Source organism: Balaenoptera ricei, chromosome 19, assembly GCF_028023285.1.
Source record: "Balaenoptera ricei isolate mBalRic1 chromosome 19, mBalRic1.hap2, whole genome shotgun sequence".
NCBI classification, from domain to species: Eukaryota; Metazoa; Chordata; class Mammalia; order Artiodactyla; family Balaenopteridae; genus Balaenoptera; species Balaenoptera ricei.
Window position 1 is genome coordinate 2454593 of NC_082657.1, and position 25482 is coordinate 2480074.

General features: G+C 37.4%; 1 protein-coding gene and 1 long non-coding RNA gene across 9 annotated transcripts in view; one reads left to right on the forward strand and one right to left on the reverse strand.

The window, feature by feature from the left end:
- The first annotated feature begins 2199 nt into the window (after positions 1–2199).
- Positions 2200–25409, forward strand: ZNF583 (zinc finger protein 583). 5 transcript variants are annotated; one of them, XM_059904451.1, is made up of 6 exons: positions 2200–2563; positions 4457–4549; positions 4740–4888; positions 15460–15586; positions 15881–15979; positions 22118–25409. In XM_059904451.1, the coding sequence occupies exons 4-6, from the start codon at positions 15553–15555 to the stop codon at positions 23593–23595; spliced, it is 1611 nt and encodes a 536-aa protein (XP_059760434.1). In that variant the 5' UTR covers positions 2200–2563; positions 4457–4549; positions 4740–4888; positions 15460–15552; the 3' UTR covers positions 23596–25409. The 5 variants fall into 5 exon arrangements, with proteins under 5 accessions (XP_059760434.1, XP_059760431.1, XP_059760430.1 ...); XM_059904448.1 differs by lacking the exon at positions 4740–4888 and having other exon boundaries at positions 2200–2577; XM_059904447.1 differs by lacking the exon at positions 4740–4888.
- LOC132353334 (uncharacterized) overlaps positions 8886–25482 on the reverse strand; it is a 30926-nt gene continuing 14329 nt past the window's right edge. For 2 of the 4 annotated variants that reach the window (XR_009499000.1, XR_009499002.1), the window contains 3 exons: positions 24612–24698; positions 21918–22071; positions 8886–14445 (listed from right to left, as the gene is read on the reverse strand). This is a non-coding gene — a long non-coding RNA (uncharacterized LOC132353334). Of the gene's footprint in view, positions 14446–21917; positions 22072–24295; positions 24363–24611; positions 24699–25482 lie in introns of those variants that run through there. The other 2 variants (XR_009499001.1, XR_009499003.1) reach the window with 2 other exon arrangements.

Here is a 25482-nt window from a genome sequence, read left to right on the forward strand (position 1 = left end):
ATTACTTTCGATGGCTGAATAATATGGGCATTTGGGTTGTTTCCACTCTGGCTATTATGAATAGTGCTTCTATGAACAATTTGTGTACTAGTTTTTGCATGCATGTATGTTTTCATTTTTCTTAGGTATACACCTAGGACTGAAATTGCTGGTTCATATAGTAACTCTATATCTTTACCTTTTTAAGGAACTTCTGGAATGTTTTTCCAAGGCAGCTGCTTCATTTTAAATTCCCATTAACAATGTATGAGGGGTTCAATTTCTCCACATCCTCACCAACACTTGTTATCTGACTTTTTGATTCTAGCTATCTTAATGGGTGTGAAGTGGTAAGTCATTTTGGTTTTGATTTGCATTTCCCCAAGGACTGATGATGCTGAGCATCTTTTTATGTGCTTTTGGACCTTTTGTTTATCTTCTTTGGAGAAATGTCTATTCAAATCCTTTGCCCATTTTTAAATTGTGTTAATTGTATTTTTATTAGTTACTTGTTAAGTATTCTTTACATATTCTGGATACAAGTCCTTGTCAGAACTGAATTTTTGATAAAGCTGCAAAAGCAATTTAATGGAGGAAGAACAGCATTTTCAACAAATAACGCCGGAGCCATTAGACATCCATAGCCACATAAGAAAAAAGAGAACTTTGACCTCACACCTCTTACAAACCTTAAAATACAGACTTAAATTTGCTCCAGTACTAACCCATGAAAAAATGTATCTTCATTGTTACAGTGAGGGAAAAATAAATGGTTCCTTCTGTCTCAGATTCCATATTCTATCTCTAATACTCAAGATTATGTACTTAGATTATTACATTAAATTTAGATATGCTAGGCAGACATCTGCTTGCTAATTATCGACTTGAAAATGATAAAAGTGTTTTTTATGCAAGTCACAGTAGATTTTGATACAAGCTTTGTAGAGGGTTCTGTCAACAGAAGGAGCTTAAAAGGTAATGGTTGAAAACGAAAAATGTTATCACCTATCTTCTTCAGGCTAAAGATGCCCAATTTCTTCATACATTTGTGAAATGTGGAAAAGGCTGCAAAAACCTGGACGTTTACTGATATGTCTTAACTTGCATAATGTTTGCACGGTTTCAGAAAGCAAGAGGTAAGGTATCAGTCATAATTTCAATACTAAAACACAAAACCATCTAGTTTTTGTGGATTGTGTACCTTTTACTTTTTTATACATAGGAACAGTTTTCCAATTTTGCAATCTTAGTGTAATTGTAACAGCTCTGTTCCTCCTCAAAACAAAACTTAACCTAAGAAATATTTCTACAGGTTGCTTCATAATCACACGATTATTTTTATGTTGTATAGTTTCAAACAGATGTAGTTATTTATTTACTTCTCTATTTTTAGCCATACTGTTTATATTCAACATTTTATTACTATGTACAGTGTTTCAGTAGCTTTGTGAATATAACATTTGCATTTTTACATTTCCTCAATATAAAAATTACCAGCTTATTTAATGCTTTTTGTCATTGGTTACTTTGGTGAGACAAGTTACATTGAAGCTCTGCATCTTATAACGCAATTTCTAAAGAGGTGAGGCATCAATGTGGGTTAGGACTAGAGATGGGAGTTTATGAAGTATTTTCAGACATAGGTTGAATAGGAACCAGAGGGTGTAACAAAGAACTAAGAACTGAAAGAATGATCTTTATACTCTGTTTTGCTTTTCTTTATAACGTGTATCAATTCCCAGTATATATTAGTACGTTTTTTTCCTATTAAATTTCTCCCATAATAGAATGTCAGCTCCACGGGTGGGGATTTTTGCACGTTCACAGTTGCGTCCCCAGCACCTACAACAGTGCTTGGCACACAGTAGGCGCTCAATAAGTGGCGAATGAAAAGATAGGGAGGACAGAAGAAACAGAAAAAGAGCAAAGAAAGAAATCCCGAGCACCTTATCTCTTAACTACGCCCGCATCCTCCCGGGATCCGCCCCCCCTCCGGCGGGCCCCAGCCCTCACACCCAGCCCCGCCAGCTGCGTTTTTCCAGCACCGGGCCAGGAGCCCCACCTGCTGCGCCCAGGCGCGGGCCCGACCACCGCGCATGCGCATCACAGCCGCGTCCGCTACTCCCGGCCGACGCGTGCACCGAGTCTGGACGCCTCCGCGACGTGAGCAAGCTGCACTTGCGCATTTCGAGCCGGCCGATCCAGGTCCGGGCTGGATTCGGTGGCGGGGGCGGTGGGTCCGATGGCCTGAGAGGGCTGGGCGGGTGCGAGTTCTGGGTCGCAAGGACGGGGGATTAAGGAGCGTGGCAGAGACGACGCGAAAGGGACGAGGCAGGAAGCAGCCGTCGGCCCGGCGCCCGCGGCGAGTAGTCCCAGGATGCTCCGCGCCGCACCGCGCCTGGCCCCGGACTCCGTTTCCCAGCAGCCACTGCGGCTGGCGCCGACAGCCTGCCTGAGCGCTTTGGCCCCTTTGTGAGTCCGCCCGTCGGGCCAGAGATCGAGTCCACGCCCCGGCCGCAGGGCGCTCGGCTCCCCGTCTCCGCGAACGGTGCGGAACGAAGTGCCGACTCTCGGGGAGAAGGCGGTGAGGAGCCCGGGGTGGGTGCGCGCGCCTGGGCAGGCCTGCCGGGCGGGAGCGGGCGTGTGAGGGGGCCTGTGACGGTGGGAGCCTGGGTCCGCTGTGTGTGACGGTGTTTGAACAGAGTGAAACCGTGTGTGACAGTGTGTGAGGCTGTGTGGGACCGAGGGAGAATGTGTGACAGTGTTTGAGAATGTGACAGTGAAACCTGTGTGAACAGTGTGACTGTGTATGGGACCGTGTGTGACAGTGTCACTGTGTGTGTGACCTTGTGTATGGGGCGCTGTGCGACGGTGTGTGAACAGAATTTGAGAATGTGTGTGACAATTTTTGTAACAGTGAACGTGCAACTGTGTGTTCACGTGAGACTGCTTGAGATTGTGTGACCCTAGGGGTGTGTGACAGTATATGGCACCATGTGTCATCATGTCAGTGACTGTGTGACTCACTGCGAGGGGTGGGCAAGCTACAGCTCGGGAGCATGTCCACAGGCTGCCAGGGGAGCTGCCAGCATGAGGGATTGTGTGGTTTGTGTGGTGGCTGGGAGGCTGTGTGGATGCTTTGGGAGGCCAGTGTGCTCCAGGATTTGGGAGACTGTTGTAGCGGGAAGACCGAGATTGAGATGAAGGGGAAGAGATGGAGTTTACGGAGAGGAGAGAGGGAGAGGGGAAGAGAGCTGGAGAGGAGGAGAAAGCCTTGGGCCTGGACAGCAGAAGACTGAGCTGCTGGACCTTAGTCCTCTCTGGCACAGAAGGTCTTTCCGTCCCTCTCCTAGTGAGGAATCGAAGAGAAAAAAGGACGGGGAGACCTACTGTGTGCTACTTACGAAAGTAAATGATTTAATGATATTTATTGCACACAAAGGATGTCCAGGTACTGTGCTAAATGCTTGATGTGGATCATCTCATGACCCTCCCAACCATTGATAGAGAGTAGGTACCACTCTGCTGATGAGGAGATTGAAGTTTGGAATAGAGGCTGCAGAGCCAGTTGAGTGGTGGATCAGATGTTCAAGCATTCTGATCCACAAACCTAGTTGTTCTTACCACTAGGTTATGCTGCTTCTGAGATAATTTCTTTACTCTCCAAGGCAGTGAAGTTTAGTGGAAAATAATTAATGATTAAGGGGTTGTAGTGATTGTTTCTGCATATCCCTCCCCCCAGCCCCTTCTGAGGAAATTTCTTAGAAAAGTTGAGAGATTGGTTTTCAGGTGCATTTTGTTATAAGCCAGGACCAGAAGCAGGATGTCTTTTTTGGTCCAGTGTCCTCCAGACCACATGATCCCTCTAATGCCTACTCTGTGTAAAGATGCTTTCTCTGAAGCATTCACTTTGTAGTTTTATCTCATCTTTGTAGAAAGGGTGGGAACACATTTCCTTTCAACGTCATCATCTGGTGTAAACACTAATGAGTCAGACCTGGATTCCAGTTGGGCTCAATTACTTAATTACCATGAAGCATTGGATAATTTCACTGATGAATAGCCTTCATGTGTGAAGGGGGAAATTATCCTTATTTGGCAGTGCCATTCTGAAGGATAAATACTGTTACTTCTTATAAATATAAATGAGGTATCTTACGCACAGAAAGTTTATGTTGCATATTGAGATCTAAAGCACGTGGGAGATTTAAGTGGAGTATAATCTATAAAAATATTGAATCACTATGTTGAACACCTGAAACTAATATAACACTATAAATCAACTATACTTCAAAAAATAAAGCACACAGGTGAAAGAATTATAAATTTAGATAGGAATGACCAATGCAGTGACACCTCGTATCTACTTCCGTGGTTGGGGAGAAGGGCACAAAGAAGGAAAGGAGAGTATCTAGGCTGGTGATGCTGGGAGCTGAGGGCAGGCCCAGCATTTCACGTTTTCTTTCTCCCTCTCCAGCTCTGTTTTCGCTGGACACTGCCCTTCTCCCAAAGAGAAGCCGGAAGGAGGAGGACAGAAGGGCTGTCCTAAATTCTTAAAGCCATGTCCGAGGTAAGGAAGCTTTTCTTCTCTCTTCTCTGAAATGCCTTGTTTTTCAGATTTTATATGAACATTTTACTTTTCTTCTGAAATTTCCCATTCTAAAATTCCATTCATTCAGTGACCTGGTCCTCATGTTCTCCAGTCTAGTAAAAGGAGGTCCCCCAAAGCCCACTGAGCTTCCTTTTTTTTTTTTTCTCAGCCAGAATTTTCATCTTCATTCAAGAAACAGTTTAGCACTTCCCGTGGGTTAGGTGTTCTGTTGGGAGGTCTCAAGAGGCAAAAATACACTCCGTGGTGGAATCTGAAAGTCTTCCCTGTAGGGAAGTGAAGTGATTCACTGAGGTCAAGGTGGGTGTTCAGATGTGACCAACAGTTTAGAGCTTTTCCACAGACCTGGGTTTGAAAAGTAGACAAGGACTACTTGGGGAAGTCTTAGTTGTAGTATTGATACATGACAGGGTCGCTTGCTCAAGGTGATTTTGAGGAGTGGGACTTGTTGGGTCTTGAGTATTAAAGTGTGGGTCAGCTAGGGCAGGAGTGTTTTTCAGGCATTCTGCGGGCACTGAAGAGTAGGATTCCATGGGCATAATGAGGTCCTGTTCTAGGGATATCCTGAGTTAGTAGCTGGTTACAGCTAGAATATTCTAGATCATGCAGTAAAGATTAGAGGAGTTAATATGGAAAAATAGCAGGGAATTTTTTGAAAAAGGAGAATAATAGGAGGGAGTATTGAATCTACATTAAAAAATGGCTATATACATCTGTAATAACAAATCGTAAATAACAAAAACAGTAAGTAGTATAGAATGAGAGCCAGAAGAAATAAATGAAGAAATCAGCATATAATGGCCAGAAACAAATGCAAATATAAATAAGAATAGAAAATATTTATTCATTCACTGAACATATAGTTAAGACTTACTGTATATTAAGTGCTGGCAATACTGTGGTGAAAAAAATACTGTCTGTCTTCATGGAATTTAGTGTCTACTAGTTTGTTTATTACATAATAACGTAATGATGTTATTTTAAATCAGTGGAGAAGGACTGGAGTATTCATTTAGAAAAAAATTTTCTTCCTCATACTTTGAGGTTAAATACATTTTGTAGGTTAAATATAAAAAATGAAACCATACAAACTGCTACATCTTTTTATTTTCTTACATCTTAAGAAGATGACTCAGAAGCAGAAATCACCTAGAGAAGCACTGTGATGATTGATGATAAAAGTGCTCTATGTTTGCACTGCCCAATACAGTAGCAGCTAGCCACATGTGGCTGTGGAGCACTTGTCTGTAGTAGTGTGACTGAAGAACTGCATTTTTTTTTTTTTATTTTTAAATGTTAATTGATTTAGATTTAAATAACCACATGTGGCTAGTAGCTAGTATATTAGACAGCAAAGATGTAGGTTCATAAAATGATAAAGCCAGGAAGAAAATTATGGTGGATCTTGTCTAAGACACTTGTTTTACAAACGAGGAAAAAGCCAAGGAAGGAAAGTGATGTATACACATCACTAGTTAGTGACTGTCAGATGTAGGAAGTTGTACTGTATATTGAGGGTCAGTAACACAGATGACGGTTAGAGATTTAAAGAGGGTGGTAGAAAATAATGAAGGACTCTAGGGAGCAGTGTGCTCAGTGTGATGGAGCACATCATTCACTCCTTTGCCCAGAAACTTTGTTCGCTTCCCATTTTACTTGGAATGAAATTCAGTTTCCTTACCTGGGCCTATAAGGTCCTACACGATCCAGCTCCTGGCTACCCTAGACCTCATTTTCTACAAGTCTTTACTGCTCTCTGTTCTAGTCACACTGGTCAACTTGCTGTTCCCCAAATGTTCCAAGCTACTTTCTATTTCTGAACCTTTGCATTTGCTCTTCCCTCTTCTGTAATTCTCCCCTAGATTATGACATGGCTGGCTCTCCCACTTTATGTATTGATAGATTTTTGTTCAAAAATCACCTCTTTGTTAAGATTTACATTACTTTTTTTTTTTTAATAAATTTATTTTTATTTATATATTTTTGGCTGTGTTGAGTCTTCGTTGCTGCGCGCGGGCTTTCTCTAGTTGTGGCGAGCGGGGGCTACTCTTCATTGCGGTGCACGGGCTTCTCATTGCAGTGGCTTCTCTTGTTGCGGAGCATGGGCTCTAGGCGCACGGGCTTCAGTAGTTGTAGCATGCAGGCTCAGCAGTTGTGGCGTGCGGGCTCTAGAGCGCAGGCTGAGTAGTTGTGGCACACAGGCTGAGTTGCTCCATGGCATGTGGGATCTCCCCGAACCAGGGCTCAAACCCATGTCCCCTGCATTGGCAGGCGGATTCTTAACCACTGCGCCACCAGGGAAGCCCTACGTTACTTTATCTTACTTACTTTATCTTACACAAACGCTCCTGTAACTTTCAGTTACCTTACCTTGTTTTTTGTCATAGTATTTAATAGTACATGACACTGTATGACCATATGGGCTTTTTTGTTTTTTTTTTAATTGGGGTATAGTTGCTTTACAGTGTTGTGTTTCTCCTATACAGCAAAGTGAATCAGCTATATGTATACATATATCCCCTCTCTTTTGGATTTCCTTCCCATTTAGGTAGCCACAGAGCACTGAGTAGAGGTCCCTGTGCTATACAGCAGGTTCTCATTAGTTATCTATTTTATACATATTAGTGTATATATGTGTATGACCTTATGTTTAGTGTCTTTCTCCTCTGTTAGAATATTAACTCCACAAAGGGAGGGGCTATATTCTGTTCACCTTTGTATTCCCAACTCTTAGAACAAAATAGGTAGTAGGCATTAAGTAAATATTTGCCAAATTAATATATGAATCAACAAAGGAATGAATTTGTGAGACCAGGGCAGCAAGAGCCAGCAGGCAACCTCTTCTCTCCTGCCACTGAATTGGTAATGGAAGAAGGAGAAGGTAGAGGATATGATGTGTAGAACAGACAAAGCCCATCAGCCCAAATGCTCTTTCTGGGATGCCACCCCAGACCTCCTTAATCACAGTCTCTTGTGGTGCTCTAAAGATTATATTTAAAGTATGCCTCTTATAAACAGTATATAGTCTTTGTTTTTCCTCCCCTGTGCTCACAGCCAGGCACTCGGCCCAGTGTGCCTCCCAATCCCCTATGCCTCCCATGATCCCTTGTGCCTCCCCCCAAAAAAGGTTGGCTGGTTTTTAAAAATCCAGTCTGATAATCTTGGTCTTTTTAAATAAGTGTTTAGTACATTTTCATTTAATGTATTATTAATATATTTGTGTTTAAGTATACCATGCAATTTATTTTCTACTTATCCCATCTGTTCTTTCTTCATTTCTTTTTTGCCTTCTTTTGGATAAATCAGGTTTTTTCCTAGTTATCGTGTTAATTACACATTATTTTTATTATTCTTTTAGTGGCCACTCTACCATTGCTTGTTATGTAATGATCTTCTTTCTTCTTTCTGTAATCTTCCTTCTATAATTGGTATTCTTGCCACTTTCTGAATAAGGTAAGTCCCCTATTATTAGTAGATATAATAATATCTTGGAACTAAACACACTATGGGGGACTTACCTTATTCAGTTTATAGTTAGTTTTGGGGCTCTTAATTTCTTCCTGTGTTTTAACGCTTCCATTTTCCTTTTATTTCCATTTCCTTCCATTTTCTTTCTATGTGAAGAACCTTTATTAGTATTTCTTTGACTACCAGTCAACACTTTACTCCCAGCCTGAATTATTTTTTCATTAGGTCCTATTCTGACTGGGTCAAAATAGTGTAATTTAAACTGTTTTCTGATGTTAAGTAAGTTTGGGAAATCCTAGTCTCAATGGAGAAAAAAACTTGTAGGAATATATTTTGAGAAAATAATTAGAGACCTTTGTAGCATCATAGTGAGAAATTAAGATTCATATAACTGAAAATAAGCAAGGGGATAGTAAATAAGATATGGCATGTTTACATCATGTAATATTATCCATCTAACAAGTGATGTTATAAGAAAATGAATATGTATAGATAATCACAGACATGTCTGTATAAGGAAACATTTGAACAAATATATACTAACTAAATTTTGATTGCTTCTAGGGCGGGTGCCATGGTAGGTAGGTGCTGAGGGTTGAGGACTTCCAGTTTTTTACCTTAGAAAGGGAAAAAAATTCACTGAGGGTAGAAATACCAGACTTTTCTGTTTTTGTTCTTTCAAGCCATCACCATATTTTATAAATGTTATTTATTTATTATTTTTTATTGACATTGATTTACAATGTTGTGTTAATTATTGCTGTACAGCAGAGTGATTATTTATACATACATTCTTTTTTTATCTTCTTTTCCATTATGGTTTATCATAGGATATTGAGTATAATTCTCTGTGCTATACAGTAAGACTTTGTTGTTTATCCATTCTATATACAAAGGCTTACATTTGCTAACCCCAACCTCCCACTCCATCCCTCCCCCAACTGCCTCCCCCTTGGTAACCCTCAGTCTGTTCTCTATGTCTGTGATTCTGTTTCTGTTTCATAGGTAGGTTCATTTGTGTCATATTTTAGATTCCACATATAAGTGATATCATATGGTATTTGTCTTTTTCTGAGTTACTTAGTATGATAATCTCTACTTGCATCCATGTTGCTGCAAATGGCATTATTTCATTCTTTTTTATGGCTGAGTAGTATTTCAGTGTATATATGTACCACATCTTTATCCATTCATCTGTCGATGGACATTTAGGTTGTTTCCATGTCTTGGCTATTGTGAATACTGCTGCTATGAACATAGGGGTGCATGTATCTTTTTGAATAATAGTTTTGTCCAGATATATGCCCAGTAGTGGGACTGCTGGATCATATGGTAATTCTATTTTTAGTTTTCTGAGGAACCTCCATACTGTTCTCCATAGTGGCTGCACCAACTTACATTCCCACCAACAGTGTAGGAGGGTTCCCTTTTCTCCACACCCTCTCCAGCATTTGTTTTGTAGACATTTTAATGATGGCCATTCTGACTGGTGTGAGGTGATACCTCATTGTAGTTTTGATTTGCATTTCTCTAATAATTAGCGATGTTAAGCATCTTTTCATGTGCCTATTAGCCATCTGTATTTCTTCTTTGGAGAAATGTCTAGGTCTTCTGCCCATTTTTCTGTTGGGTTGTTTGTTTTTTTGGGTTGTATGAGCTGTTTGTATAATTTGGAAATCAAGCCCTTGTTGGTCACATCATTTGCAAATATTTTCTCCCATTCTGTAGGTTGTCTTTCCATTTTGTTTATGGTTTCCTTTGCTGTGTAAAAGCATGTAGGTTTGATTAGATCCCATTTGTTTATTTTTGTTTTTACTTCTATTGCCATGGGACACTGACCTAAGAAAACAATGGTACAATTTATGTCAGAGATTGTTTTGCCTGTGTTCTCTTCTAAGAGTTTTATGGTGTCATGTCTTATGTTTAAGTCTTTAAGCCATTTTGAGTTTATTTTTGTGTGTGATGGGAGGGTGTGTTCTAACTTCATTGATTTACATGCAGCTGTCCAGATTTCCCAACACCACTTGTTGAAGAGAATGCCTTTTCCCCATTGTATATTCTTGCCTCCTCTGACAAAGATTAATTGACCATAGGTGTGTGGGTTTATTTCTGGGCTCTCTTCCGTTCCATTCATCCATATGTCTGTTTTAGTGCCAGTACCACACTGTTTTGATTACTCTAGCGTTCTAATATTGTCTGAACTCTGGAAGGGTTATGCCTTCTACTTTGTTCTTTTTCTTCAGGATTGCTGTGGCAATTCTGGGTCTTTTATGGATCCACCTGAATTTTAGGGTTATTTTTTCTAGTTCTGTGAAAAATATCATGGGTAATTTGATAGGGATCACATTAAACCTGTAGATTGCTTTGGGTAGTATGACCATTTTAACAACATTAATTCTTCCAATCCAAAAGCATGGGATATCTTTCCATTTCTTTGAATCATCTCAGTTTCCTTTATCAGTGTTTTATAGTTCTCAGTGTATAAGTCTTTCATCTGCTTGGTGAGGTTTATTCCAAAGTAATTTATGTTTTGGGTTGCAATTTTAAAAGATTTTTTTTTTACATTCCCTTTCTCATATTTCACTGTTGGTGTAAAGAAATGCAGCCGATTTCTGTATGTTACTGTTGTATCCTGCTACCTTGCCGAATTCGTTTATCTGTTCTAGTAGTTTATGTGTGGACCATTTAGGGTTTTCTATATGTAGTATCATATCATCTGCATATAATGACAATTTTACCTCTTCCCTACCAATCTGGATATCTTTTTTTTTTTTAATTTTTTAAATTTATTTTTATTTTTGGCTGCACTGGGTCTTCGTTGCTGCACGCGGGCTTTCTCTAGTTGCGGCGAGCGGTGGCTTCGTTGTGTTGCGCGGGCTTCTCATTGTGGGGGCTTCTCTTGTTGTGGAGCACAGGCTCTAGGTGTGCGGGCTTCGGTATTTGTAGCACGCAGGCTCAGTAGTCATGGCTGGCAGGCTCTAGAGTGCAGGCTCAGTAGTTGTGGCGCACAGGCTTAGCTGCTCTACAGCATGTGGGATCTTCCCGGACCAGGGCTCGAACCCATGTCCCCTGCATTGGCAGGCGGATTCTTAACCACTGTGCCACCAGTGAAGCCCTAATCTGGATATCTTTTATCTCTTTTTCTTATCTGATTGCTGCGGCTAGGACTTCCAATACTGTGTTGAATAGAAGAGGTGAGAGTGGGCATCCTTGTCTTGTTCCAGATTTTAGCAGGAATGCTTTCAGCTTTTCACTGTTGAGTATTATATTGGCTGTGGATTTGTCATAAATAGCTTTTTTTATCTTGAGGTATGTTCCCTCTGTACCCATTTTGGTAAGAGTTTTTATCATGAGTGGATGTTGAATTTGTCAATGCCTTTTCTGCATCTATTCAGAAGATCATGTGGGTTTTAGCTTTTCTAATTGTTCATAGTATTCCCTTATGGTTTTTTGTATTTCTATGGTGTCAGCTGTTATGTTTCCTTTTTCACTTCTTATTTTGTTTAATAAAATAAGTTCTCTCTTTCTCCTTGAAGAGCTTGGCAAGAGGTTTGTCAATGTTGTTTATCCTTTCAGAGCACCAGCTCTTAGTTTTATTGATTTTTTTCTATTTTTTTAAATGTCTTTTATTTATTTCCTCTCTGATCTTTATTATTTCATTCCTTCTGCTGACTTTAGGTTTTGTTTGTTCTTCTTTTTCTAATTCTTTGTGGTAGGTTAGGTTGTTTGAGATTTTTCTTGTTTTTTGAGGAAAGCCTGTATTGCTATGAACTTCTAAGAACTGCTTTTGTTGCATTCTGTAGATTTTGTATGGTTGTGTTTTCATTGTCATTTGTCTCAAGGTATTTTTAAATCTCCTCTTTGATTTCCTCATTGACCCATTGGATTTTTAGTACCATGTTGTTTAGTCTCCATGTAATCATTTTTTTCTCATTTATTTTCTGTGGTTAATTTCTAGTTTCATGCCGTTGTGGTCAGAAAAGATGCTTGAGATAATTGCTATACTCTTAAATTTGTTGAGGCTTGTTTTATGCCCTGGTATGTGGTCAGTTCTAGAGAATTCCATGTGCACTTGAAAAGAATGTGTATTCTGTTTTTTTTGGATGTAACGTACTGAAAATATCAATTAAGTCTAACTGTTCTGTTGTATCATTTAGTATCTCTGTTGTCTTATTGATTCTTTGTCTGGAAGATCTGTCCACTGATGTGAGCGGGGTGTTAAAATCTCCTATTATTATTGTAGTCTTGTCAATTTCTGCCTTTATTTCTTTTTCTTTTTTATAAATTTATTTATTTATGTATTAGCTTCATTGTGTCTTCGTTGCTGCACACGGGCTTTCTCTAGTTGCAGCGAGTAGGAACAGGGGCTACTCTTTGTTGCTGTGCGTGGGCTTCTCATTTCTCATTGCAGTGGCTTCTCATTGCGGAGCATGGGCTCTAGGCATGCAGGCTCAGTAGTTGTGGTGCATGGGCTTAGTTGCTCCACAGCATGTGGGATCTTCCTGGACCAGGGCTCAAACCCATGTCCCCTGCATTGGCAGGTGGATTCTTAACCACTGCACCATCAGGGAAGTCCCTCTCCCTGTGTTTCTGTTAGTATTTGTTTTACGTACATGGGTGTTCTATATTAGGTGCATATATGTTGATGTAAAACCCTCTTGTATTGATCCTTTTTTCATTGTATAGTATCCTCCTTTATCTTTCTTTACGGCTTTTGTCTTAAAGTCTATTTTGTCTGATGTGAGTATTGCAACCCCACTTTCTTGTCATTTCCTTTTGCATGAAATATCTTTCTCCATCCCCTCACTTTCAATCTCTATGTGTCCTTTGCCCTAAAGTGGGTCTCTTGTAGGCAGCATATTGTAGGCTCTTGGTTTTTTTTCCAATCTGCCACTCTGTGTCTTTTGATTGGAGGATTTAGTCTATTGACAGTTAAGGTAATTACTGATAGATACGTATTTATTGCCATTTTAAACCTTGTTTTCCTGTTGATTTTATATTTCTTCTTTGTCCCTTATTTTTCCTTTTGTGGTTTCATGATTTTCTTTGGTATTATACTTATGTTCTCTTCTTTTTGGTTTCTGTGACTCTATGTTTTTGACTTGTGGTTACCCTATTTTTCAAGAATGTTAACCCCTTCCTATATCTACTTGCCTTAGACTGGTAGTCATATAGGCTGAAACACATTCATTCTAGGAAAGAAAAAGAATCTACACTTTTTTACTCTCCTCCCCCACATTTTATGATTTTGTTGTCCTGTTCTACATCTTGTCCATCCTTTTGCTGTTCATTGTGGTTACCATCATTTTCACACAGATTTTTGGATTTTTTTCTTTAGTCTGTGTCCTGGCTTATTTAAGTAATTTACTTTCCAATTGTGATTTTTTTTTTCTTTCCTATAGATTCTTACTTCTTTTCTATTTAGAGAAGACCTTTCAATATTTCCTTTAGGATAGATTTAGTATTTTAGTTTTTGTGTGTCTGAGAAATTATTTCTCTTTTTATTCTAAATGATAATCTTGCTAGGTAGAGTATCCTAGGTTGCATATTTTTCCCTTTCAGGACTTTGAATATATCTTGCCACTCCCTTCTGGCCTGCAGCGTTTCTGTAGAGAAATCACCTGATAGCCTTATGGGGGTTTCCTTGTAATGAACTCTTTGTTTTCCTCTTGCTGCCTTTAGAATTCTCTCTTTAACTTTTGCTATTTTTATTGTAATATGTCTTGGTGTAGGTCTGTTTTGGTTTATATTGTTTGGGACCCTCTGTGCTTCCTGTACCTGGATATGTGTTTCCTTCTTTAGGTTTGGGAATTTTTCAGACATAATTTTTTCAAATACATTTTCGATCCCCTTTTCTCTTTCTTCCCCTTCTAGAATCCCTATTATGTATAGATTGGCATGGTTTATATTATCCCATAGGTCTCTCACATTGCTTTCATTTTTTTTCATTTGGCTTTCTGTCTGCTGTCCTTGTTGGGTGATTTCCATTATTCTGTGTTCCAGGTCACTTATTCATTCTTCTGCATTATTCATTCTGCTATTCATTGCCCTTAGCTTTCATCTCTGCAGATGAGTTTTCTAATTTTTCGTGGTTCCTCTTTATAGTTTCTAGTTCCCTTTTACAGTACTCTGCATTTCTGTCAATAGTTTTTCTTACTCCTCCAGTATTTTCATTATCTCCTTTTTGAAATCAGTGTCTATTAGAATGAAGAGGTCTGTTTCACTGTTTGTTCTTTCAGGGGAATGCCTTTGGTCTTTTAACTGGGAGTGGTTCCTCTGCTGTTTACCAACCAGTGTGGAAGGATTTCAGTATTTGACAAGTCAGTTCAGCTGTTTAGGGCACCTGCATATCAGCTCAGCTTTAGATTTTGCTCTGTGACATGCCAAACCTGTGAAGCATATACCAAATCAGACAGCAAGCCTTGATAAGTCTGAAGCAGATTTACCACATTAGGAAGAATGCCCATTTTCAATTTCTAGGGAGGAGACTAGGGCATCTTCCATGCTATAAAGATCCTTAATGTAACATACAGTGGTATTTGAGAGCTATGTTTTAACATTTAAAAAACTCTTGCTCATTAGATGTGCACAATTCAGTATGTTCCTCTAGTGAGAGTTGTAGGTATTTTTTGATGCACTTCATTATCACATTTGAAATGTTCACTCTTTAACTTAATTAGTAGTGCTTAAAATTACTATTATTTTGTCTTTTAGGTAGCATAAGTTACCAGCTGTCTTTGAAACTTAGTGATGTTGTCAGAGCTGTTATGTAATCTTTTGTTGTCCCTGATTGTTCTCCGTAATGGCATATATTGTTTAAGTTATATTTTTGCAAAATCACCATAAAACTTTACTGTTTTTATTATATTTGTATTTAATTTTTGAAAACCAGTTATAAGCATCAAATATATTTTAATATATACCTTATTGATATAGCTGGAACACTGACCATTCCATTGTAGAATTTGGGAAAATGCTGGTTTAGACCATGTACGTCCTGTAAGGCATAACTCATGTTTCTGCCTCCTCTTTGAAGCCTTTTTCACTGCCCCAGTCTATCCTTATTTTCCATATTGAGAAATGCTCTTCTAGCATTTAGTATAAATAACATTTTACACTTGATTGTTTACAGTGTTCTGTTATTGCCAATTTTCGTGTGTATCTTTTCTCCATCAGTAGAGACTCTGAAATTGTATACTTTCCATGACAGAATATCAACACTAAGCACAGAGAAGTTGTCTAGCAATTACTTGACATGTGTTGCTCAGAACCCAAGATACTGACAGAAAATTTCACTACCTGTAGTATTTCTCTCCAGAAGTATAGACAATTTAACTTTTTAAACTATGCTCATGCGACGGTACGAACACTAGTTGAGCAAGAATATGTTTATGTCATTTCAGGATTTGGTGACATTTGGGGATGTGGCTGTAGATTTCTCTCAAGAGGAGTGGGAATGGCTGAACCCTGCTCAGAGGAATTTGTACAGGAAAGTGATGTTGCAGAACTATAGGAGCCTGGTATCACTGGGTAAGGAGGTCTCCCTGTAATTCAGAATCTGCACGTAGGGCTGCTTTCCAATGTAATGTTTGGGAAACCTCTGATAAAGTTCGCTAAATTTCTGATTTTTGTGCTCCCCCAAATAAATTTAGTTTTGTAGAATTGGCAGCTTCATTAGACTGTCCGTGCAACTTCATCTTCCCCATTCTTCAGAATACTTCACCTCTTCCTCAGCTCCCTTCTATAGTGGCCTCACCTTCCTGATGACCAAGCAACTTGATCTGATTTATGGGCCTGGCTAATTCCCCTTTTATTTCTTGTAAGCAGGAGTTTCAGTTTCTAAGCCAGATGTGATCTCATTATTGGAGCAAGGAAAAGAGCCCTGGATGGTGAAGAAGGAGGGGACAAGAGGAGCATGCCCTGGTGAGTGAGAGAGAACTAGGGAGGCAGAGGCCATTGCAAGGAAAAGCTCAGCTATTCTGGAAAGTTCCAGCTCATAATTGATGTTTCCTGGGTAGCCCGAAAAGGCTCAAGGCCTGGGAAGAAACACTGAGGTGTGTCTAGTGTGAGTTCCCCAACCTAACTCTCCTCACACATTATGTGTGTATATTTTCTCTCACACTTAACTGTCTTCTCTGATAACCTTTTCTTATTCTCTGGATGCAGATGTCACAGTTATCTCCATACTATGTTTAAAAATCCAGACACAGCAGTGCATATTTTTTCCTTTTTGGTCACTCATTCCTTTTAGATTGAAGGATTGATTCATTTACTTATTCACTTAATCTTGATTCACTGAATTTCTACTTTCATAAAATCATTTTGCTCAATTTTTAGGATTATTCAGAGGTTTATAAACCATCAAAGAAAAAATAAAGCATTTCCAGTTGTATTTTCAAGTCTGGGTAACTGGAAAGTGATAGCATTTAATAGAAACAAGTCAGAAGAAAGAACAGGTTGGTAGAGGAAAAGATGAATTTGGCTTGGGACAATAAGAGACTTATTTTTAAGAGATGGGGAGATTTCCAAGGGAAGATATGCAACGTATGATTGGAGGGAGATGGAGGCTAAGAAAAACAAGTCTGATTTAGAGATGTTAGTGTGAAGGAATAAGGTCATAGTCTTAGAGTTTGAGAGAAAAATCCTGGTACTGGGGCCTTTGTGAGGAAGTGGACCTTTGACAACTTCCTCAGTGTCCTCTCTGGTAAATAACCTCCCTATAGTTTCTTCCTTGGGTTAAATTATATAAATTTTAATTTTTCTAGTTAGTTACCCTTTTCATTTAGGTGACAGATTTATTTCTATGAACCTGAGCATAATAATCGCTTATAATTTTCTTTTATATTTAGTAATTTCCAATTTTAATTTATTTTACATAGCTGTTCTTTTTTAAAAAATTATTTGCTACTCATTAATCAATTTTGTTTTTATTTACTTTTAAAATCCAGCTTTTGGACATATCTGTTAAATATAAAATATAGTGTCATCATTCTTCTCTTTTCTAATTCTCTATTTTCTGCTTTTCTCTTTACTAATTCTTTCCTTCTAATTTCCTTAGGTTTATTTTGTTTTCCATTTTGCTGAAAAGAACAATTAATTTCATTTTCTCATTCACTAATGAAATTATTAGTTTTAATTTTCCTCTGAATATAGCTTTAGGTGACTTCCATAGATTCTGATATGTAGTTGTTTTTCTTATTTCCATTTCCTAGACGACCTATTTTTTTAAAAAAATTCCCTTTTACACAAGAGTTGTTTAAAAGAAAATTTTCTGGTTTTATTGTATCTTGATCAAATTGTTTTATCATATTTGATCAGGATAGTAATTAGTACTAATTCTACTCTCTAACGATTTGAGGATTTTATATGTCCTAATAATAGCGTTAGTTTTTTTAACCGTTCATAGGTTCCAAGGTATAGTCTCTATTTTCAGTGTAAAGCGCTTATTACATGAGTTTTACTTTTTTTACTATGTTACGAAAGTCTGTCTTCACTTAATCTTTCTTGATTCCATCTATAATTTTTTCTTTCTTATTTATTTATTTATTTTTGGCTGCATCGGGTCTCAGTTGTGGCACATGGGATCTTTCGTTATTGCGCACAGGCTCTTCATTGTGGTGCTTGGGTTTCTCTCTAGTTGTGGGATGCAGGCTCCAGAGCATACAGGCTCTCTAGTTGTGGCACGTGGGCTCCAGAGTGTGTGAGCTCAGTAGTTGTGGCATGCAGGCTCCAGACTGCATGGGCTCTGTAGTTGTGGCACACAGGCTTAGTTGTGGCACGCAGGCTCAGTAGCCCTGTGGCATGTGGGATCTTAGTTCCCCAACCAGGAACTAAGAAGGAGGATTCTTTACCACTGGACCACCAGGGAAGTCCCTATAATTTTTTTCTTAATAACTTTAATTATTTTCATACAGTAAATTGCATTCATATAAATTACACAATGTGATGAGTTCTGACAGTTGTATACGTCCATGAAACCATCACCACAATCAAGACATAAAACATTTCCGTCACCCTGAAAGGTAGCTTGTACCTCTTTGCAGTTCATTCTTCTTCACTCCTGGCTCCAAACACTAATCTGATATTTGTCTTTTTAGATTACTTTGCATTTAAACTAAATGGAATCATACTGTTATGTGTGGCTTATTTTGTCATCAAAATTATTTTGAAAATCATATTGTTTCATATATAAATAATTTACTCCTTTTGTTTCTGAGTAGCAGTCTATTGTATAGATGTTCCACACTTTTTCCATTCACCTGTTGATGCACATTTGGGTTGTTTGCAGTTTTGGGCTATATGTAGTGGTCACATACAGGACTTTGTGTGGACATACGTTTTCATTTCTCTTAGGTTAATATCTAAAAGTGGAAAAACTGAGTCATATGACAGGAATATGTTTAACTTTTTAAGAAACTGCCAGATAGTTTTCCAAAGAGATTGTATCATTTTCATTCCCACCAGCACTGTAGAAGAGTTCCAGTTGCTCTACATCCTCACCATATCTTGGTGAGGTGTTTTTCCTTTTTTAAATAATTTTATTGAAGTATAGTTGATTTACAATGTGTTAATTTTTGCTGTGCAGCATAGTGATTCAGTTACATATATATATTCTTTTCCATTATGGTTTATCACAGGATATTGAATATAGTTTCCTGTGCTACACAGTAGGACCTTGTTATTTATCCATCCTATATACTGATATAATAGTTTGCATCTGCTAATCCCAAAATCCCAATCCTTCTCTCCCCCACCCCTCCTCCCCCTTGGCAAACACAGGTCTGTTCTCTAGATGAGTCTGTTTCTGTTTTGCAAATATATTCTCATTTGTATTGTATTTTAGATTCCACATATAAGTGATATCATATGGTATTTGTCTTTCTCTTTCTGACTTACTTGGCTTAGTATGATGATCTCTAGGTCCATCCATGTGCTGCAGATGGCATTATTTCGTTCTTTTTTTATAGATGAGTAATATTCCATTGTGTGTGTATGTACGTATATGTGTGTGTGTGTGTATATATATACACACACATATGTACCACATGTCCTTTATGCATTCATCTGTTGATGGACATTTAGGTTGTTTCCATGTCTTGGCTATTGTACATAGTGCTGCTGTGAACATAGTGGTGCATGTATCTTTTTGAATTATAGTTATGTCTGGATATATGCCCAGGAGTGGGATTTCTGGATCATATGGCAAGTCTAGTGTTTTGAGGAACCTCCATACTGTTTTCCATAGAGGCTGCATCAATTTACATTCCCACCAACAATGTAGGAGGGTTCCCTTTTTGGTGAGCTATTTTTAGTTTTATCCATTCTAATGACTGCGTTATGGTATCTCATAGTTTTAGTATGCATTTATCTGATGATTAATAATGTTGAGGATCTTTTCATGTGCTTATTGGCCATTCATATATATATTGTGAAGTATTTGTTCAAATCTTTTGCCCATGTTTTATTAGGTTGTTTTATTATTATTGTAAAAGTTCTTAATACTGGCATACTTCATTTTATTGTGCTTCACTTTATTGTACTTCGCAGATATTGCACTTTTTACAAATTGAAGTTTTGTGGTGACCCTGCGTTGTCAGATGATGGTTAGTATTTTTTAGCAATAAAGTGCTTTTTAATTAAGGTATGTAAATTGATTTTTTTTTAAGACTTAATGCTATTGCACACTTAATAGACTGCAGTATAGTGTAAACATAACTCTTATATGCACTAGGAAACCAAAAAATTCGTGTGACTTGCTTTATTGCAACATTCATTTTTATTGGGGTGGTCTTGAACTGAACCCATGATACCTCTGAGGTATGCCTGTATAGTCCTGATACAAATTCTTTGTCATTTATGTGCATTGAGATATACGTACCAATTGTGACTTGTATTTTTATTTTCCTACTACTGTCTTTTGAACATCCAAAGTTTTCAATATTTGTGAAGTCCAAATTATTGCCTTGGTTTGTCCTTTTTGTGTCATATCTAAGAAAGTCTTGCTACCCGCAGATCACAGACATTTTCTTGTGTTTTCGCCTAGGAATTTTATCATTTTGGCTTTATATGTTCCATTGAGCTAATTTTTGTGTCTTGTGTGAGGTAAAGGTTGAAGTTTTTTGTTTTTTTTTTTTCCAATTTGGATGTACAGTTTCTCCAGTACCCTTTCTTTTAAAGACTTTCCCCTCCCCATTATATTGTCTTGTTGGTACCTTCATTGAAAATCGTTTGACTGTATATGCATGCATTAAGTTCTAAACTCTGTCCTTTCACCAGTACCACAGTCTTGATTACTGTAGCTTTATAGTAAACTTTGATATCAGTTCAATTTGTAAAATCACTTTGACTATTTTAATAGATCATTTGCATTTCCATATAAATTCTAGGATGAAGTTGAGAATTTCTACCCAAAAATCCTGCTGGGGTTTTGTTTGGGATTGTGTTGAATCCATGTATCAGTTTGGAGAGAACTGACGTCCTAATATCATTTTTTTCAATTCCTGAGTATTGTTTATTTAGCCATTTTTTACAGTCTTAATTTCTCTTAGCAGTGTTTTGTCATATCCAGTGTAGTGGTCTTATATTTATAAGTATTATATTTATATATCTATATATATAAAAATATACTTATATACTTATATCTAAATTTTTTTTCCTGAGAGTCTTTCATGTTTTTTTGGTGCTCTTATATTAAAAAGACCATTTTCCAATTGTTTGCTGCTAGTATGTAAAAATGTAAATTGATTTTTTTAATTTATTTTTTTAATTGAAGTATAGTTCATTTACATTGTTGTTAGTTTTATATTAACTTTACATCTTTTGACCTTGCTGGATTGATTTAGCAGTTGTTCTAGTAGTTGTTTTATAGGTTTCTGAGGATTTTCTGCATGAACAGTCATTTTTTCTGCAAATACAGTTTTATTTCTTCCTTTCTGATCTTAATGTGCCTTCTTTTTCTTGACTTATTGTAATAGCTAGGACCTCCTGTAAAATGTTGAATAGAATTGGTAAGAGCATATATACTTGCATTGTTATAAGGGGAAATGTATTCACTCTTTCACTGTTAAGTTGATGTTTGTTAGTTACAGATTTTTCATAGATGCCCTTTATCAGCTTGAGGAATTTCCTTTCTGTTCCTGGTTTGCTGAGAATTTTTATAATAAACAGGTGTTGAATTTAGTAAACTACTTTTATATCTATTGAAATGATATGATTTTCCTTTTTTTTAATCTGTTAATGTGGTGAATTACATTGATTTTCATATATTAAACCAGCCTTGCATTCGTGGGGCAAACTCCACTTGGTTATGATTATGCTTTCATATTTTCCTGGATTTTATTTGCCATAATATTATATAGGTTTTACATTTATGTTCATGTGCTACATTGCTTTTGTAAATCATAATAGGAATTTTGGTTTTACTATAAATAAGGTGAGAAACCATTGGAAAGTCTTGAACAGAATAATAGGTGATTTGATTTGGGAATGAAAAGGGTAAGACAAATTAAGGCCAATGGCAGGTTAATAAAACGAAGAAATTTGATACAAAATTACTTCTATATGAAGGCATCTTAGCTTGAGTATCAATTGAAAACTTACATTTGGTTGGAACATATCACATAGAAAATGATACTCAGGAAGACCGTTTTCAGGCTGCAAAAGTTTAACCATAGAGTTTTATGTACAGCCTATGGCAATTAATGGTACTGGGAGTTTTTTAGCCACACTGACATGAAATTGGTTTTTTAAAGGTAATGAACTTAACTTGAATGCAGGATAACTAGCAGCAAGAGAGGAAGGGTGTTTGCAGACTGTTATATTAATATATATATAAAAGGATTATTATGATTTTGATAGTTACCTTAATAGTTATGCATGATACTTATTTTCTTAATAAATTTTCCTTCATTCTCATTCTCTGTAATCTCATTATTAGACTGCATTTAACAGCTGTTAAATCCTTGAACTTCTTATGTAGTTCATTCACCAATTTGTGCTTTAGAAGTTCTTCTTTTCTAATGCATAAATACAAAAGACATTTGTTTTCTTGGTATCTTTTAGATTGGGAGTATGCATTTAAAAACAATGAATTTTCATCAAAGCAAGTTATTTATGAGGAATCATCCAAAGTAAGGACAATGGGAAGAAGCCATCTTAGTTATAACCTTGACTGCTCCAGTTTGAGAGAAGACTCTAAAAATGAGGACTGGTTTAAGAACCACTTGGGAAGTCAGGAGATACATTCTAGTCAATTGATCATCACTCATAAAGAAATCCTGAGTAAAGATCAAAGTAATGAATATACTAAATCTTGGCAAACTTTCCATCAGGATGCAATCTTTGATATAAAGCAGAGTTTTCCCACCAAAGAAAGAATACGTAAGCATGAGCCAAGAAAGAGAAGCTACCGGAAAAAATCTGTTGAAATGAAACGTAAGAAAGTCTATGTAGAAAAGAAACTTTTGAAATGTAATGAATGTGAGAAGGTTTTCAACCAGAGCTCATCTCTCACTCTTCATCAGAGAATTCACACTGGAGAGAAACCATATGCATGTGTTGAATGTGGGAAAACCTTCAGCCAGAGTGCAAACCTAGCTCAACATAAGAGAATACATACTGGAGAGAAACCCTATGAATGTAAAGAATGTAGGAAAGCCTTCAGCCAGAATGCCCATCTTGCTCAACATCAGAGAGTTCATACTGGAGAGAAACCTTATCAGTGTAAAGAATGTAAAAAAGCCTTCAGCCAGATTGCACACCTGACTCAACATCAGAGGGTTCATACTGGGGAAAGACCTTTTGAATGTATTGAATGTGGAAAGGCCTTTAGTAATGGCTCATTTCTTGCTCAGCATCAGAGAATTCACACAGGAGAGAAGCCTTATGTATGTAACGTGTGTGGGAAGGCCTTTAGCCATCGGGGATACCTAATTGTACATCAGAGAATTCATACCGGAGAGAGACCCTATGAATGTAAGGAATGTAGGAAAACCTTCAGCCAGTATGCACACCTGGCTCAACATCAGAGAGTTCATACTGGAGAGAAACCTTATGAGTGTAAAGTATGTAGGAAAGCCTTCAGCCAGATTGCATACCTTGATCAACATCAGAGGGTTCATACTGGAGAGAAACCCTATGAATGTATCGAATGTGGGAAGGCCTTTAGCAATAGTTCGTCACTTGCACAACATCAGAGAAGTCATACCGGAGAGAAACCTTACATGTGTAAGGAATGCAGGAAAACATTTAGCCAGAATGCAGGCCTTGCTCAACATCAGCGAATTCACACTGGAGAGAAACCTTACGAATGTAACATTTGTGGGAAAGCCTTTAGCTATAGTGGATCTCTTACTCTACATCAAAGAATTCATACTGGGGAAAGACCCTATGAATGTAAGGATTGCAGGAAATCTTTCAGGCAGCGAGCACACCTTGCTCATCATGAGAGAATTCATACGATGGAGTCATTCTTGACTCTTTCCTCTCCCTCACCCTCCGTGTCCAGTCAGTTGCCAAGACCTGTAGGTTCTATCTCCTAAATATGCCTTGAATCTGACTCTAATTAATTTCCATTCTGTCATCTTTGTCCAGTACACTACAATCTATTTGACATGGACTATGGAAATAACTTTCTAATTGATCTCCCTGTGTTTACCATTTCCTGCTAGTAGTGCATATTGCAGTCAAACTTGTGTTTAAAAAGTTTAATCATATCACTTCTCCTTCATTAAAACCCTTCATTGGCATCCCATAGGTCTTAGGGCAAGGCACACATTACTCAAAATAGCCTAAAAGACCCCCAAACCCCCAATACCTTGTTCCAGTCTACATTTCAGAGTCCCATCTCATGTCAATATCCATCTCATTCTTTGGCTACTTATCAACATTAAGAATTTATAGTGCAGCATCAAATCGATCTGGGTTCCAATTCTTACTCTTCCATTTTCTAGCTCTCTAGTTTTGGAGAAACATTTTGTCCCTTGTAAGCTTCAGTTTTTTTATTTATATTATGGAAATAATAATGGTACTACCTCAAGTTAATGGGAGGATTAAATGAGATAATGCATGTGAACTGCTCAGCAGAGTGCCTAGCATAAAGTAATCAGTAAACACTAATGTAAAATAAAAAGGTACTATGATAAAAAGATCATCTCAGCAATGATTATCTGCAAAATAACAAAGCAACCCAAAAGACTGTAAAGGTTTTTGATTAGGAACAGCAGTCATTGTTCTAAAGGTGGGTGATAGTATCCAGCACAGCAGAGTTAATGTTGGAGCCCATGATGACAGAGTAAGATGGGGGCTTCTGTTTCAACATGAATACACAGAGATATGATTTTGTTGATAAGAAAAACTAACTTCATTAAGAAAAACTAACTTCATTATATAGTCAACAGTTTTAAGAAGCCAGGTGTTAAAAATCACTTGTAATAAGTAAAATTTACTGAGATGTATTCATCATTTGCATTTAAACAAAGGCAATATAGTTTTTAAAAGAGAGAAAACTTTAAAAGATCAATAACCAAAGAAGAATAGAAAGTAAAATTTAACTCACCTCTCCTAATTCCAGGTAGATGAATTGTATTAAACCCATGTTGTTTAAATAGAAAAGTTGTTAAGCTTCTAAGCTGTAACTCCAAAACTAGAGGGAAAAGAAACCAAAACTATAGGTCAAAACTCATCAACATGGATATGCATCAAGTTTCAAATGAATATGAATACCTTTAGATGGGCATGTGTTTTCCAGTTCTCCACAATTCAAACCACTACCTGTTCCCTTACATCTGACTTGTTTTACACTTTATATTACTTCCTGAATCCTGAAGGCTTTGAGCATGCAATCAATGCAGTAACCAGTTCTCTTGTGAACATAAGTACAAAGAAAATGACCAAAGTTTAATGGAGGATTAAAAGAATAGACATTTTATCCTTCTGTAGGGGAAGACTCAGTATTCTACAGATGTTAGTAGGCCCCAAATTAATAGATTCTTTGTACCTGACAAAATAAGACTTTTTTAAGGCTTGAAACATTGTGTTTGTCAACATACACCCATACACATTGACAACATACACACATAAAGGAAATATATAATAAAGGTGATATTTCATGTCAGTGGCTTAACAGTATTGGTAAATGAGATTCTGCTCAAAAAAACTATTTCTGTAAAAAACAATCGCCTCATTCTTTTATCCAGATGCAAAACAGACTCATTAGAGGACACCGTAACATGCTTTATAATCATGGAGAACAATCTTCCTAAATACGACATGAGATCCAGAAGCCACACACACAAAGATTCTAGGTGTGACTATATAAGAACTTTAATAAACTTTTATATAGTCAAAGATAGTACAAACGAAAGGTTTTTAAACATTAGAATTGGAAAAAAATCATTAAAATATGTTTAACCTATGAAGTTCGTATC

Coding starts and splice junctions, on each gene's coding strand:
- ZNF583 (XM_059904448.1), top strand. Junction 15,587..15,880: donor TAGGAGCCTGGTATCACTGG/GTAAGGAGGTCT, acceptor ATTTCTTGTAAG/CAGGAGTTTCAGTTTCTAAG. Junction 15,980..22,117: donor GACAAGAGGAGCATGCCCTG/GTGAGTGAGAGA, acceptor GGTATCTTTTAG/ATTGGGAGTATGCATTTAAA.